This window comes from Macaca mulatta, chromosome 6, assembly GCF_049350105.2.
Source record: "Macaca mulatta isolate MMU2019108-1 chromosome 6, T2T-MMU8v2.0, whole genome shotgun sequence".
Classification (NCBI taxonomy): Eukaryota; Metazoa; Chordata; class Mammalia; order Primates; family Cercopithecidae; genus Macaca; species Macaca mulatta.
The window spans coordinates 165,784,849-165,801,171 of NC_133411.1; the positions used below are offsets into that span (position 1 = coordinate 165,784,849).

Genomic DNA, 16,323 nt, shown 5'->3' on the forward strand with positions numbered 1-16,323 from the left:
AATTGGAGCCCTCACCGTGAAGTACAGGGTAGTGGTTAGAGTGTGGAGTCCTTCAAGCCTGGTTCAAAACCCGGCTCTGCTACAGGAGATTGGACGACGTGACCTTGAGCAAGTTCCTTCACCTGCGTCTGATTCTGTTTTCTTAGCTCCAAAGCCAAAATAATATACTTGCTTTGTTGAGCTGCTGTCAGGAGTCAATGAGATAATTGCGTTGAAACAGTTAACAGAGTTAGAATATAGTAGGTGCTCATTACAAATTGATAGTGTCTCTTTTATTTAGCCTAGAAAGGCCATGGTAAGGAATTCCGTTGCTTTAAATTGAGCTTGCATGCAGCCCAGGATGGCTTTGAATGCGGCCCGACACAAATTGGTAAACTTTCTTAAACATTATGAGACTTTTTTGCGATTTTTTTAGCTCATTAGTTATAATTAGTGTTAGTGTATTTTATGTGTGGCCCAAGATAATTCTTTTTCTTCCAGTGTGACCCAGGGAAGCCAACAGATTGGAAACCCCCGCTTTAAATTGTGAGGTTTGATCATGGATCCACCATATAATCATTAGCTGTAAGAACCACATACTGCATCAAATTCCTTCCTCATGGAAATGGAAAAACAACATTGATGCCATTCTATTGCATTACCTTTTGTTGTTGTTGTTTGTTTTTGAGACAGACAGAGTCTTAATCCATTTCTCAGGCTGGAGTGCAATGGCGCGATCTCGGCTCCCTGCAACCTCCTCCTCCCAGGTTCAACCGATTCTCCAGCCTCAGCCTCCCGAGTAGCTCGAATTACAGGCACCCGCCACCAGGGTTAGCTAATTTTTATATTTTGGGTAGAGACAGGGTTTCACCATGTTGGCCAGGCTGGTCTCAAACTCCTGGCCTCAAGTGATGTGCCACCTCGGCCTCCCAAAGTGCTGGGATTACAGGTGTGAGCCACCGCACCCGGCCTATTCTATTGCAATTCCTATGTGTGTTTTGTCTCCTTCAGATGTGAAGCTCCTTAAAAGAAGCAGCTCTCTCTCCTGGGCCCCACATACAATAGATACCAAAAAGTTATTTATAGATGCTAACAATTCATCCTGATTACACAAAGAGGGCATGAGAGGAACAACTACGTCCACAGCCTTCTCTGATCAAGGAGTCTCAGTATAAGAATTACATATTTATTTTAATTCATGTTTTACTAAAATCCACCCTTACCCCCAATCTCAAACTGGCTACCTTGTTTTAGCCCACAGCCATGCTTCGCTTGCCCAGGAAATTATTTTAACTAATTTTAAATGTTAATGCCCTTAAGTAGACATACACACACTCCAATTTATCATGGGCCACGTCATCTCCCATTGACTCCCTCAACTGTATCAGCTGCCTGGCCTCTGAAGTCATCAGAGTTTGCCACCCCTGCCCCAGGCAGAGCTAAGTGTACTGCTTCTAGGTAGGTCTAGAGGCTAAGGATGAAAAGGGCTAGAAGTCAGGAGACAGGAATCCCATACCTGTATTGAAAGAGGGTATCTCTGCCAAAGCATGGAGAACAGAGAGGAAAATGAGTACAGTCGGAGATTATAATTAGGAAGATACTGCAGGAATGCAGGCAGAAAGTGATGTCAGCTTAAAGGAGGTGAAGCAGCAGGACCTTTGCCCCCAGTGCTGGAAGCTCCTGACCCTCTGTCTGGCCAAGCCCACCACCACACAGCCCTGGTAAAGAGAGATTCTTTTCTTGAACTCTCAATCCACCTGTTAGAAATTACTGTTATGCCCAGACTGTTTGTTCCCCAAAGAAGACCACCAGAGTCCAGAGTCAAAGCCAAGCGGCAAGGATCTTTACTACAAGTTCGAACCTGGTCCTTCCTTTACACAGTATACAAGAGGGCCCCGAACAATGCGAGCGTTTGCTTTTTATAGCCTGAAAGTTGTAGGGGAACAAAGAAATTATTTTGGCTCCTGCGCTTTCAGTAACCTTGAACGGCTGTCTCCTTATCGGAGACTTTCCAGGTGGTGTTTGTACTGAGCTCAGGGAGTTTGAGAGATATATGGTGGTGGGCTGGGAGGATGGGATGTGTTTGTGCTAGGCTCAGGGAGTTTTGAGCCCGGGGCTGAGGAATGTGCCCAGCTCCTTTCATTACTACAGTGCAACACCTCTCAAACTCTAATGCACATCAGAATCATCTGGATGGTTTGTGAAAACACAGTTTGCTGAGCTCTACCCCCCGTTTCTGATTCTGGAGGTATGGGGTGAAGGACATGAATTTGCGTTTCTATCAAGTACCAGTGATGCTGAGGCTGCTGGTCTGAAGTGCATAGTTTGAGAGCCACCAGGCTAGACCAGTGTTTTTAGACCTTGGTTCCACATTAGAACCACTTTGGGACATTTTTCAAAAATTCAGATGCCCAAGTCATACTCTGGACCAATTACAAAAAGAAGCTCTTAAAGGGTAGGACTCAGGAATTGGCATTGAAAAATCTCCCCAGTTGATTGTTCAGCTAACATCGAGAACTACTAGGACAGAGGCTCCTAGAGGCCATTACCAGCTCTAAAATACTATGATTTGTTCATGTCAATGTTTCTTAGTCCTTACAAGGAGTTTCAGAATTATATTTGGGAATCGATTGAAAACAGCCCTTTGCAAAACAGAAAAATAATATTCATTGAGTTTAAATGTTGTGTTGAGGAAGTATCTGCTGTCTTCTTTTTCTAGTTAGACCCAAGTTGGTAGTGACATTGATAATGGTGGTGGTTTTGGAAGGTGGATAGGGAGCATGAGCTAAGTTAGGGTTGGGTGTATCATTAACTCATAAGATATTATAACCTGACTATATACACAAAGCCATCTAGACCCACTCTATTTTCCAGATGGGGAAATTCAGGCCCTGAACCTGACTCTAGACCCACTTCCCCCACATTTTTAAATAAATGTTTGAGTTTAGCACACTAGACAAAGTCATTTCAAGTACCTTAAGCTAACATCAAAGCCACGTTGACCTAAACAAAAACAAACAAAAAAAAGGCCAGCCATGGAGGTTCATACCTGTAATCCCAGCACTTTGGGAAGCCGAGGCAGGCAGATCACCTAAGGTCAGGAGTTTGAGACCAGCTTGGCCAACATGGCGAAACCCCATCTCTACTAAAAATACAAAAAATCAGCCAAGTGTGGTGGTGGGCACCTGTAATCCCAGCTGCTTGGGAGGTTGACGCAGGAGCATCGTTTGAACCCACCAGGCAGAGGTTGCAGTGAGCCAAGATCGTGCCATTGCACTCTAGCCTGGGCAAGAAGAGCAAAACTCCATCTCAAAAAAAAAAAAAAAAAAGAAAAGAAAAGAAAAGAAACAGCTGTCAATCTGTTGCTCATTGTTTTCATCATTGGGGCCAATCATTCTGCCCAACTGTAACTGAACAAGTCAGAAGTCAGGCTGCCCTGGGCCAGTTTTTCCAAGTGCCCAGGTGAGGGGGATTTTTACTAACTGCTGGATCAGTGTTGTGTGAACTAATAGGACAAAAACATCTATAGGCTTCACCAGTCAAGTAAAAAGACTGACTTTTTTCTCTCTTAAATGTAATGTCAGCCGCGCGCGGTGGCTCAAGCCTGTAATCCCAGCACTTTGGGAGGCCGAGACGGGCGGATCACGAGGTCAGAAGATCTAGACCATCCTGGCTAACCCGGTGAAACCCCGTCTCTACTAAAAAAATACACAAAACTAGCTGGGCGAGGTGTAGTCCCAGCTACTTGGGAGGCTGAGGCAGGAGAATGGCGTGAACCCGGGAGGCGGAGCTTGCAGTGAGCTGAGATCCGGCCACTGCACTCCAGCCTGGGCGACAGAGCGAGACTCCGTCTCAAAAAAAAGAAAAAAAAAAATGTAATGTCAAGAGAGTTGAAATCCAAAAGATGGCTACCTTCAGAGAACCACGTACTTATTCCATTAATGTTGCTATTGTTCTAAACATGCTGGGAAGTCCTTCACAGAAATGTCTTTCAGATCTGGTTTACTTTCCACACTTCTACCCAGCCAGAAGCCCCTCTCACTGAGGCACACATGTTTTTTATTCATTCATTCAACAACTGTTTGCTTTAATCTCTCTCCCAGGGCTCCTCGTGTTAGTAGTTATTAAAGTTTTAAAATAAACCTGTTGTTACTGAGGAGCATATTTCCATGAATTATATTTAGAGAAACTTATTTGGATTGCCTTGCTTTCGCATCCAAGCACTGCCCCGGGTGAATATCCCTGTCATTCACCACATTTTACTCCCACGGACTCTTTCCTGTTTCCAAAATTAAATTCCCCAGGCAAGAATTAGCATGTGACACTATGGTCATCTTTAAAGACACTCAAATGTGAAAATAAAATTATAGAAAATTTAGGAGTTTTACAAGTGAGTCAATATTGGCCAAGTGCAGTGGCTCAAGCCTGTAATCCCAGCAATTTGGGAGGCCAAGGCGGGCAGGTTACCTGAGGTCAGGAGCTGGAGACCCACCTGACCAATACAGTGAAACTCCATCTCTACTAAAAATACAAAAATTAGCTGGGCATGGTGGCACGCACCTGTAGGCCCAACTACTCAGGAGGCTGAGGCAGGAGAACCGCTTGAACGCGGGAGGCGGAGGTTTCAGTGAGCCGAGATTGTCCATTGCACTCCAGCCTAGGCAATAGAGTGAGACTCCGTCTCAAGAAAAAAAAAATAAAGAAGTGAGTCACAGCTATGGTGTGATTCCGTGTCATTTCCTGCAATGTTAATGAACCATAGGCTCTGTGCTGCTCATATCATACCTGCAGCGAGACAATGAACTCTTAAAGCTAGGCATAAAAGGAGAGATACAAATACATACGAGATGAAGGCAATTAGGGTAATAAAAGAGCCAGAAATTGTATCCCAGAAGCAAGGAAATTTGGAGAAACATGAGATTTTCCTTCCAACACCTGAAGAGTTAACAGCTCTCCAGTACTTCCCAGCATGCTTAGAGCAATAGCAATGTTAATGGAATAAGCACATGTTTCTCCAAAGGTAACCATCTTTTGGATTTCTACTCTCTTGACATTACCTTTAAGAGAGAAAAAAAAAAGGCGGTCTTATTGACTGATAGAGCCTATAGATTTTTTTGTCCTGTTAGTTCACACAACACTGATCCAGCAGTTAATAAAGAAGAGATGTTCTGTATAGGCACGAGGAGCTCAACTAGGACCTATAGGCTAATGTCATCCGGAGACAGATTTTGCTTTAAGTATTTCTTAATCTCAGAACCGCTCTGAGATTGAATGGACTCCCTTGGGTGTGGTAAGGAGTTCACCCTCACTGAAAGTGTTCAAGTGTAGTGTGCAAGATCACTTAGCAGTGATTCTACAGAGATGATTAGAGCACGGACAGAGAAGGTGTGGTCTCTAAAGTACCTTTCATTCATGAAACTAAAGCAAGACATGGAATAAGTGAATCCTTTTTATGAAACAAAGAAACCTCCTAAGACTTATTTTGACGCTTGATTGTCATGCCGCCATCCTCAATCTAACATGCTACTGCATTGTTAGAGGGTAAAAAGTCCATCTTCATCTTCCCTTCCATGCCGCATGTCATTGAGGACATTTTTACTATCTCCAATGCAGTCTAGCCTGTAAACAGAAAAGAGGGGCTGATAATGGGAAACACAAGACTAGAAAACAAAACAAAAGACAGATGCTGCTAAGTTACAATGCAGTTCCCCTTAAAGTTCAAAGGGCTCACAGTTCATTCAGTCTAAGCTCCACATTTTATAGATGGGAAAACTGAGGCTGCAGGGGAAAAAGAGTTTCTGCCAACCCATTATAATAAGGAGATTAAAAAAATTCTTAGCAAAATATAAAATCATGATTTCAATACATTTATTTACCAAAAGGTGTCTCTAAGTATGACCTTGAAAGGTCACCTTGCTGGGCATCAATTTTCCAACTTGTTAATACATATTGTGGTATTAATGCAATTAATTAATGAAGGCAAGGCCTTCATTAATAATTTACATCAAGTTTTTACATTTCTTTTCCAAAAGCTAAAGAATATGGGCAGATAGCTAAAATCCCTTACTAGAGAATTTTCAAATACCATTTTTAAAAAGGCCCCAAAAGAAGCTGCTCCCATGGTCTAATGGGGCAGAGGAACCAACTCCCAAGAATAATATTCTACATGCTTTTTTCACTTTCCATATTGCCAACTCTCCTCAATAAACTCCAGTTTAACAATGGCCTCTTAAACTAATTTACCCATAGGTGAACAAAAAATTTCAAACAGAGTAGAGGGCCATAGCACCTTCTTTCTTTTGCATGCTATACTTCTATTAATCCCACCTGCCTTGGTACTGGCATTTTGTTCAGACACAGTGTTAACCAAGACACAGGTTAATGTGAGCTAAATCTGCACAAGTTTTTCACTTCTAATGTCACATTTTTCCAACTCTATGTTTAATCGGAGCACAAGCTCAAGTCATTAAACCACTGAGTAGTAGCTAATCATTTGTAACAGCTTGTACAATCATTACAACACCCATTCATGCAAGATCAATTACCTTGTGTGTTTCTGCAAACAATTGGTTTCCATGAGTTTCCCTGAAAAGACAAGGCCACAGTGTGAGCCGAGGGGCTGCAGTGCATAGAATACGCAAAATGCTGGGGGAATTCCAGTACTGCCTCCCAAAGAGCAGACATAGGCCAAAGGTGAGAACCAGTGGCTGGCTGTGGCAGAAAAAGCCATTCCCTTTCCCAGGTCAAACACTTGCTATTTTAGACCACAGTCAGTGCTCATCAATTACACAGTTGTTCCAACATTCTGGGCAATGGTGTTAAGCTATTTCATTTTGAGTCATCTGTCTATCCAGAATTCAAGTACTCACTTGGGTTTTAAAATACTTCTTTATGAGACATACTCAGAATTTTCCGAAACTGTAACCATGCCTTTGTAGGAAGACTAACAGCAGGATTCCAGTAAATTTCAAATTTCTCTTTGCACCTGGGGCAGGTGTTGAAATACACAAGTTTCACTATTATTCAAATCAGCTGAGATGGTTACTAGTCTCATCTCCTGCCATACTGCCCTGACATAGCTTTTGTTAATGAGTACAGAACAATTTATCCGCATTTTACAACGGTACCAGGTGCCATGTGCCTATAATTTGTATGAAAACCATAAGCTCTGTTTCATGGCTCGTTTTTGTAGTGTTCTAAAACTTCTAGGGGTAGGGTGGGGGTGGGATGGAGGTGCAAGGTCATGGAGCAGCTTGCGAATTTAATAAAAACTATAGACCTTGTCCCCTGAAAAATGCAGGCATGAACACATAAACTCTTTTGCACGTGATTTCAAAGGATTCACATTACCCTTGAAGTCCATCTGTGGCCTCTAGGTTAAGAAAGCTTGCTTTCAGGGAACACGCAAGAAAATCAGAATCAGGCCAGGAGTGGTGGCTTGTGCCTGTAATCCCAGAGATTTGGCAGGCCAAAGTGGGTGGATCACCTGAAGCCAGGAGTTTGAGACCAGCCTAGCCCACATGGCGAAACCCCCTCTCTACTAAAAATACTAAAATTAGCCCCCATGATGGCACAAACCTGTAGTCTCAGCTACTCGGGAGGCTGAGGCAGGAGAATTACTTGAACCCAGGAGGCAGAGGTTGCAGTGAGCTGAGATTGCACCACTGCACTCCAGCCTGGGCAACAGAGTGACTCTCCGTCTCAAAAAAAAAAAAAAAAAAAAAAAAAAAAAAAAAAAAAAAAAAAAAAAGAAGAAGAAGGAAAAGGAGAAGGAGAAGAGGACTGTTCATGGTCTTTGTCCTGCAACAATCCTAGCCAAAAGAAGCGACAAGCTAGGGTTTTCTCAATCAAAGAACAAAGGAAGTGAAGAAAGTGAACAAAGAATAGTACTTTCCTCTTAAGGCAGTAATAGGGATAAAATGAATTAGGCACGTCAAAAGTATACCATCAGGACTGGCACAAAAATGTCCAATAAATGACGGTGCTCTTCTTCCGCTTTTTTCCCTTTTCCAAAATGTGAACTCTACCAGGAGGTTAATACACAGAGCCATTAGCAACTTGTGGAGAATGAGCTTACCTGTTACATCCCTGACCGGGACGGGAACAATGACAGAACTGAGTCTCTTTGGGGAGGGATAAAGGGGAAGGAAGTGGAGACAACTCCAGATCCTCCTGCAGTCGCCAGGGTTCTGAAGTGCTCCATCACCTGGCCCTCCCTCCTTACCTCTCAGGAGAAACGCCATGAGCAATGCCAAGAGCACAAATCCCAAGGAGGGGGCGAGGATCATCAGTAGTTGGGAGATGGGCATTTCATTCTTCATGGGCATGGGCATTCCATCCATCTGATGGGACACAAGCAAGGAGATGGGCCCAGTCACTGCTACACATCACTCTCACAGGATGACATCCTGGCCTAATAGTACCTTATAACCACCAGCAGTTTCACTACATTTTCACTACATTTCACCACCTTTTGCCAAAAATCTCTGAAAACCTAAAACACGTGATCCATATCCCAAAATTTTCCAAAGTGTTAGACATCAGACATAAGGAACTGTGGGGCTTAGGGGTCTGAGGATAAAAAATAACTGTTGTGAGCTATGCTTTCCACAGTCAAATCTCTTTCCTGGCCACTGCTCAAATCCTTTGAGCTCTCCCTAGCCCTGTGCCACTCTTTTCATGGCTGACTTAGGCTACTAGAGAAAACAGGATTAAAGAGAAAATGAAACTTAATTTCACATTTTCTACAGCAGTGGTTCTCAAAGTCTAGATGGGAAGCCCATGAGATCAAAATGATTTCCATGGGACATTTTTTGCCATTTTCACTATCATTCTGTCATGAGATGTACAGTATACTTTCCCAGAGGCTATGTGATGTGTGGCGTCATTGCTCTCACTTATACAGAATGTGGAAACAGATATGAGAAACCCTCTGTCTCCTATTAAGCCAGATATTAATGAGACTTGCAAAAAACGTAAAACAATGCCATTTTTCCCACTAATTTTCTCATTCGTTTTTCTCACTCATGTTTTTTCAAAATAGAGTTAGTTGACATAAAACATACTATGTTAGCACAAAGCGGGTTTGCTGTTATTTTAAATAAATTGATTTTTTAAAATGTTTAAAATACGGACACCTGTATGACAAACTTGCACATGTACCCCTGAATCTAAAGGAAAAGTTTAAACTTTTTTTTTTTTAATTTTAAAAATGAGATGATATCTCGCTATATTGCCCAGGCTGGGCTCAAGCTCCTACCATGGCCTTCCAAAGTGCTGGGATTAAATTTTTTTTTCTTTTTTTTTTTTTTTTTTGAGACAGAATCTCAGTCTGTTAGCCAGGCTGGAGTGCAGTGGTGCGATCTCAGCTCATTGCAACCTCTGCCTCCCGAGTTCAAGCAATTCTCCTGCCTCAACCTCCCACGTAGCTGGGGTTACAGGCACACACATCCAAGCCCGGATAATTTTTGTGTTTCTAGTAGAGATGGGTTTCCACCATGTTGGCTAGGCTGGTCTAGAACTCCTGACCTCAAGTAATCTGACTACTCAGCCTCCCAAAGTGCTGGAATTACAGGCGTGAGCCACTGCACCTGGCCTAAAACATTTTTTTTAATTGTAGAAATGTCTCAGTTTTTTCTGCTGAGCAGTCTAGAGAATAAAAAACAAAATGAAGTCTCAGTTTTAAGAAACTGATTTTTTTTCTTTTGTAGAGACAAAGTCTCGCTCTTGCCCAGGCTAGAGTGCAGTGGCAATGATTACAGCTCACTGCAATCTTGAATTCCTGGGTTCAAGCAATCCTCCCACCTCAGCCTCCTGAGTAGCTGGGACTATAGGCATGCATCACAATGCCTGGCATTTTTTTATTTTTATTTTTTAAATATTTTGTAGAGACAGAGTCTCACTATTTTGCCCAGGCTGGTCTTGAACTCCTGGGCTCAAGCAATCCTCCTGCCTCAACTTCCCAATGTGGGATTACAGGAGTGTGTCACAAGACCCAGGCATTTATTTATTTATTTATTTATTTAGAGACAGGGCCTCTCTCTGTTGCCTAGGCTATAGTGCAGTGGCACAAACAAGACTCACTGTAGCCTCAGCCTCCTGGACTCAAGTGATCCTCCCACCTCAGCCTCCCAAAGTAGCTGGGATTACAAGTACTTGATACCTTACCCGGCTATTTTTTTTTTTTTAATGTTGCCCAGGCTAGAAACTGAGTTTCAAGAGTATAAAAAGACCCTGTGAGAGTCCTCACTGCCAGTAACATGTTCAAGGTGATTTAGAGGTCCATGGGGCTGGCCAGCCTGAGCCTACTCACCTTCAAAGTCTATGTGGCACCAAGAAAGGACTCCCCTCCCCAAAATCCCATGAAGGTTTATGAGCTTTTACTCTACTAAATTCTCGAGGGCCAACCTAAACATGCGGAGGAGTCAAGGACCCAGCTTAGGAAAGCATCTCTCAGCTTTGACATTATCATGAGCTATATACAAGTTGGTGTCAGGAAAGGTACTCCTAAACGAAGCCCAAGATGTAGAGTTTGGTTCAATGGGGGTGAGACAGCTATGAATATCTCCAAAATGCACCTGCTGGATTTTTTCCACGACTAGGTGTGATTGGTTTTGCTGGCCTTGTTGGACTTCTTTTGGCTAGAGGTTCAAAAATAAAGAAGCAGGTATTTCTATCTGGTTTCATGGGATTAGCAGCCTCTATCCATTATCCACAACAAGCCATCGAGTTTGTACAAGTCAGAAAGGAGAGATTATATGAACGGGGTTTACCAGGATACATAGCTGGGGAAGATTTTTGGAAGGAGAACTTTCTAAAGCCAGGAAATGTGAGGAATTCATCCGAAAATAAGTAGAAAATTCCATGCTCTACACATTTTAATCAGTTATAGGTAAGCAACAGAAACTTCATATGGTCAATCAGTAATTTTACAGAAAAATGGCAGAAAAGTCAGTATCGAATATATTAAACTGGCATTCTTCTTCAGGAAAAACTATACTAGGCCTCTGTTATCTTGGGTGATGCCATCCTACAAGCAAATGAATCTGAAATCCTTTCACTTAGAGATAAGGCACAAGCCTTGGAACTCCCTGTACTCATGTTGCTATTCACATACATGATTAAAATCCAAGTTAAAAAAAAAAAAAAGAGTATAGTCCAGGCGTGTTGGCTCACACCTGTAATCCTGGCACTTTGGGAGGCCAAGGCGGGTGGATCACTTGAGGCTAGGAACTCAAGACCAGCCAACGTGTTGAAACCCCATCTCTATTAAAAATACAAAAAATTAACTGGGCATGGTGGCATGTGCCTGTAATCCCAGCTACTCAGGAGGCTGAGGCAGGACAGTCACTTGAACCCAGGAGGCAGAGGGTGCACTGAGTCAAGATGGCACCACTGCACTCTAGCTTGGGCAAAAGACTGAGACTTTGTCTCAAAAAAAAAAAAAGGAGCATAAAGGGACCCTGATATCAAAAAAATTGAGAGGTGCTGCTCTGTAGGCAGGCATTGAGGCATCTTGCTGGGGCTATGCCATCTCCATTGACCAAGCTATGCTCTCTCCCTCTCTTCCTGTTACATTCTCTAACACACAGAATCCCAGAGACAGTGGGCACAGCAACCAGGACAGGACAACAGACAGTGTCTGACAGAGAGATGGGGAAGAAGAAAGAGGGGATGGGGAAACTTTATTTATCCTTTACAGACTTCTGTACTGCCTGAAAGCTTTCACTTAAAATGGCTTGAATCACTTTTGTAATAATAAAAATAGTACCCTCAGAAAATAAGAGAAATATTGATGGCAGGTGTTGATTCTGCAGTATGTCATGAATTCTGGGTCACACAGAAGGAACACACAATGATCTTGCATGTTTTTTGGTTTTTGTTTTTGCTTTTCAAAGCATTGGCACATACAGAAGTAACAATCAAGGTTATTTCTGCCAAGAGTACAAGTCTATAAATTCTTGGGCTGTTTCATAATCGTTGCAATGAATTTTTCTAGTTATCAATATCTTGCTTTTCCTAGTTCACCTCTGCAAAACTCTGTGGATTTTTTGTTTGTTTGTTTGTTTATTGTTTTGTTTTAAGAGACAGAGTCTCCCTCTGTCACCAGGCTGGAGTGCAATGGCGCCATCTCGGCTCACTGCAACCTCTGCCTCCTGGGTTCAAGCAATTCTCATGCCTCAGCCTTCTGGGTAGCTGGGACTACAGGCATGTGCCACCAAGCCCGGCTAATTTTTGCATTTTTGATAGAGATGGGGTTTTGCCATGCCGGCCAGGGTGATCTCGAATTTCTGGCAGAGAGTGATCCGCCTACCTTGGCCTCCCAAAGTGCTGGGATTATAGGCATGAGCCACTGTGCCTGGCCACTGCTGTGGATTTTTACGATTTAAGTGATATACTTCAAATACTTCACAGATTGTTTACCTGTCCTGTTTTTGTTGTTTTGTTTTGCTCAGGAACTGCAGTATCGGATGCTGGGAAGGAAAAGAGAAGAAAATGGTTATATGTCTGGTGGGGGAATAAAGCATCACATCCTGAAATAGGTAATTAAGAGCCCATCTGGAACTGCAGCTGCTATGTTTAATTATTTAATCCCGTGTTTTTTGTATAATCTATTTATGCATATTTGTTTTGATATGGTTTTAATGTAAAGTTTATCTGCTATACAACATTATCCCCCAGGAACATCTCCATTTTACAGATGGGTAGAGTCAGGCATTGGGCCAGCAGGCGATTGGCTCTAATTTTTCTGTAGGCCTCAGCAATTCACTCAAGATTTTTATCCAGCAAGAAAATGTGTCAGTTTTCTATAACAAATATTTACTGAGCACCTACTATAGGCCATGCAGTGTGATAGCTATACCTTGGACCTCACAGAATTTACAACTTAGTGCAGAAAACCTAATGTAAAAATGTAATGTAAATAGTTGAAAACATAATTAGTTACAAGTGCAAAATTCTGGGGGAAAGAAAACAGTATGAGTTGTTATAGGGACATATCATGAGGTTGCCAGACTTGTTCTGGAGGGTCGAGGAAAACTTCCTTGAGAATGGGAGTTTATGCTGAGAGGTGGAGTCATGTTTTCATAATCTATAGTTGAGTTACAAGGGAACAATACTGAGAATCTACCAAATGCTAAGCACTGTTCCAGGCACTAAGAATACTGTGAGACTGCGGCAAGGCCCCTACCCTCAAGAAATTTACAGTCCATTAGAGAAGAGAGACCGAAAGATGATTTCAGCCTAACAGGCCAAAGGTAGCGATGGAGCACACACAGGCTGCTGGAAGGGCAGGTAGAGGGAGACGCATTCAGCTCAACATTGCAGTTCATTGAAAGTTTTATTAGAATAAAGGTTCATGAGGACAGAGTCCCTGTCTGCTTGTTCACCAATGGGACTCTGATACCACCTGGCATATACTTGGTGCTCAATAAATGTTTGTTGAATAACACTTCTGAGTTAAGGTCGTGTAAGAATTAGCCAGGCAAAGAATGGTGGCAACGGTGTTTCAGGTGGACAGAACAGCATCAGCAAAGCTGTGGAAACAAGAAAGAGCGTGGCGCCCACGTCAGACGGCAAGCGGCCATGAAGAGGTGAAATGAGCGGTGGTAGCTGCAGGACATGAGACAGGTGAGCAAGAGCCAATCAGGGAGGGCCTTTGTTTCCTGATGGTGAGTCTCCATTGGATTCCGTAGGCAATGGAAAACCACAGAAATGTTTAAGCATGATATGGTCCAGTTAGGAGGATAAGGGAACAGCCAAGATGACAGTTATCATCTAATTCCAGGTCTGAAATTCTGAGCTAGTAAAACTGAAGAGAGAAGCCGGGCGCGGTGGCTCAAGCCTGTAATCCCAGCACCTTGGGAGGCCGAGACGGGCGGATCACGAGGTCAGGAGATCGAGACCATCCTGGCTAACACAGTGAAACCCCGTCTCTACTAAAAAATACAAAAAAAACTAGCCGGGCGAGGTGGCGGGCGCCTGTAGTCCCAACTACTTGGGTGGCTGAGGCAGGAGAATGGCGTGAACTCGGGAGGCGGAGCTTGCAGTGAGCTGAGATCCGGCCACTGCACTCCAGCCCGGGCGGCAGAGACTCCGTCTCAAAAAAAAAAAAAAAAACTGAAGAGAGAGATTTCAGAAATGCTTAGAAGGGAGAACAACAGGATATGGATGTTGAATGTGGGAGTGAGAAAGAGAGAAAAGTCTTTGTTACCTCACCAGTTCCTACTTGAGACACCTGGCCATGGCCTGAGCTGTCCACTAAGACTGGGAACAGGGGCAGGAGTAGAGAAGGGTAAGTCTAGGGGAGAAAGGTGATGAGTTCACATTTACAGTCACTGAGTGACTGTGGGGCACATGCAAGCAGAAGTCACCTAACAAGCCTCTGATGTATTTGAATCTAAATCAAACTCAGGAAAAGGGTGCAGCTGGAAATATTGATTTGGGAGTCATCAATATCCAGGGAGCAGTTGACCTCCTCAGATTATATAAGAAATCCGGTCTGGGCACAGTGGCTCACGCCTGTAATCCCAGCACTTTGGGAGGCTGAGGTGAGGGGATCAAGAAGTCAAGAGATCGAGATCGCCCTGGCCAATATGGTGAAACCCCGTCTCTACTAAAAATACAAAAAGTAGCTGGGCGTGGTGGCGTGTGCCTGCAGTCCCAGATAATCGGGAGGCTGAAGCAGGAGAATCACTTGAACCCAGGAGGGGGAGATTGCAGTGAGCCGAGACTGCCCCACTGCACTCCAGCCTGGCAACAGAGAGCGACTCCATCTTAAAAAAAAAAAAAAAGAAAAGAAAAAAGAAAGAAAGAAATCCATGGGCTGCATGTTCAAACAGAAGAGCAGGGATCCTGGAAAACATCAGCATTAAAAAGTAGGCAGAGGAGGTGGAGGAGAAAAAAAAAGAGAAGAAATGGTCAGAGAGATCAGAAAGTAAGAGCAGTATCAGAAGCCGGGGCCACGAGGAAAACATCCAGGAGGGATGTAAAGTCCTATGTACAATAAAATCTTAAAATAGAAACAGAACTTCAATAAAACACACAGGGAGAGGTCCTGGATATAATAAATACCTAAGCTAATAATTAATGAAATTGATCATTGTTTCCCCAGAGCTTCCTTTGTACTTAAGGCAAAAGGATAAATGTGGGAGATTTTGTAAGGCTCAGAATTTGGTATCAGAGAGCTGATCTGTTCATCAGGAAAGTGACTTGTTAAATGCCTAGGAACAAAGGAGAAATTCAGCCCGTTTTCATATCCTAGAACTAAGTTATTGTTGTTGTTTTTCTCTCTACAATTATCCCCTACAGCTGAAAATTGCAGGTAAGAATTCAAAACTCCTACCCCTGTTCTGTCAAAATCCTGTTGTATTCCAATCATTTGTGATGAATAAGCCTGAAATTGAAACCATCAAAGGGAAAAGCCAGCCTGGGTCAGTTTTATCAGAGCTAATCTGTATTTTAAATTGGAATCGTCCAATGGGAGAGACATTTTGCAAACACAAATGCTGCTGCATGATACCAAACAGCACTTTTTTCCTTCTTCTTCTTCTTCTGAAGATGCTAAAAGCCCAAATGGGAAGCACTCCAAGGGCTACAGTGTCATACACAGAATGGTAACACTGAGGACAAGTTGATGGTGCTTTTTCTTCCTTGTGAAAAGTAGCCATGCCAGTGGCGAGGGGATGGGGGTTAGAAACGGCAACACTACTGATTTCCAGGTTGTCTGTGTTCCCCCAGCCCTTAGATTCTCAAGTCCTTGAGCTCTGACACGTGTGCACTGAGACAAAGGCAGGAGCCTCCCAGAACTTGGTAGTAAAGCAATTCTGCAAGACGGAAGTATAATGAGTAGCATAGTATCACTACTCCCTCTCCCCACCAAATCACATCCACCCAGGAACTCAGACTGTGACATTGTTTAGAAATAGTGTCTTTGCAGATGTAATTAGTTAAGCTCTTGAGAGGAAATCATTCTACATTTAGGGTAGGCCCTAAATCCAATGATTGGTGTCCTCAAGAGAAGGGGTCACAGAGAGACACACACAGAGAAGGTCATGTGAAGACGGGAGAGGTTGGAGTGATGCTGTCATAAGCCAGGGAATCCCCGGAGTACCAGAAGCTAGGAAGAGGCAAGTTAGGGTTCTCCTTTAGAGCCTCCAAGAAGAGCATGGCCGTGCCAACCTCTTGATTTCAGACTTCTGCCCTCCAGAACCGAGAGAGAATAAAAAGTTCTGTTGTTTTAAGTTTGTGGTACTTGGTGTTACAGAAGCCCCAGGAAATAAATTCAAAAGAATCAACACACAAAGATTGAAAGCAACCTTAAACGGGGTAACTAACCTAAAAAAA

At 43.1% G+C, this 16,323-nt stretch overlaps 1 protein-coding gene and 1 pseudogene across 1 annotated transcript in view; one reads left to right on the forward strand and one right to left on the reverse strand.

Moving 5' to 3' along the window:
- Positions 1-5,415: 5,415 nt before the first annotated feature.
- The window catches only part of TIMD4 (T cell immunoglobulin and mucin domain containing 4), a 42,721-nt gene continuing 31,813 nt past the window's right edge, over positions 5,416-16,323 (reverse strand). The window contains exons 6-9 of the mRNA XM_002804596.4: positions 12,403-12,452; positions 8,204-8,321; positions 6,525-6,564; positions 5,416-5,598 (exon numbers count right to left, since the gene is read on the reverse strand). Of these exons, the coding sequence (XP_002804642.2) occupies positions 5,514-5,598; positions 6,525-6,564; positions 8,204-8,321; positions 12,403-12,452 (293 nt within the window). The 3' untranslated portion in view covers positions 5,416-5,513. The remainder of the gene's footprint in view (positions 5,599-6,524; positions 6,565-8,203; positions 8,322-12,402; positions 12,453-16,323) is intronic.
- Positions 10,239-10,834, forward strand: LOC100428996 (MICOS complex subunit MIC26 pseudogene; annotated as a pseudogene).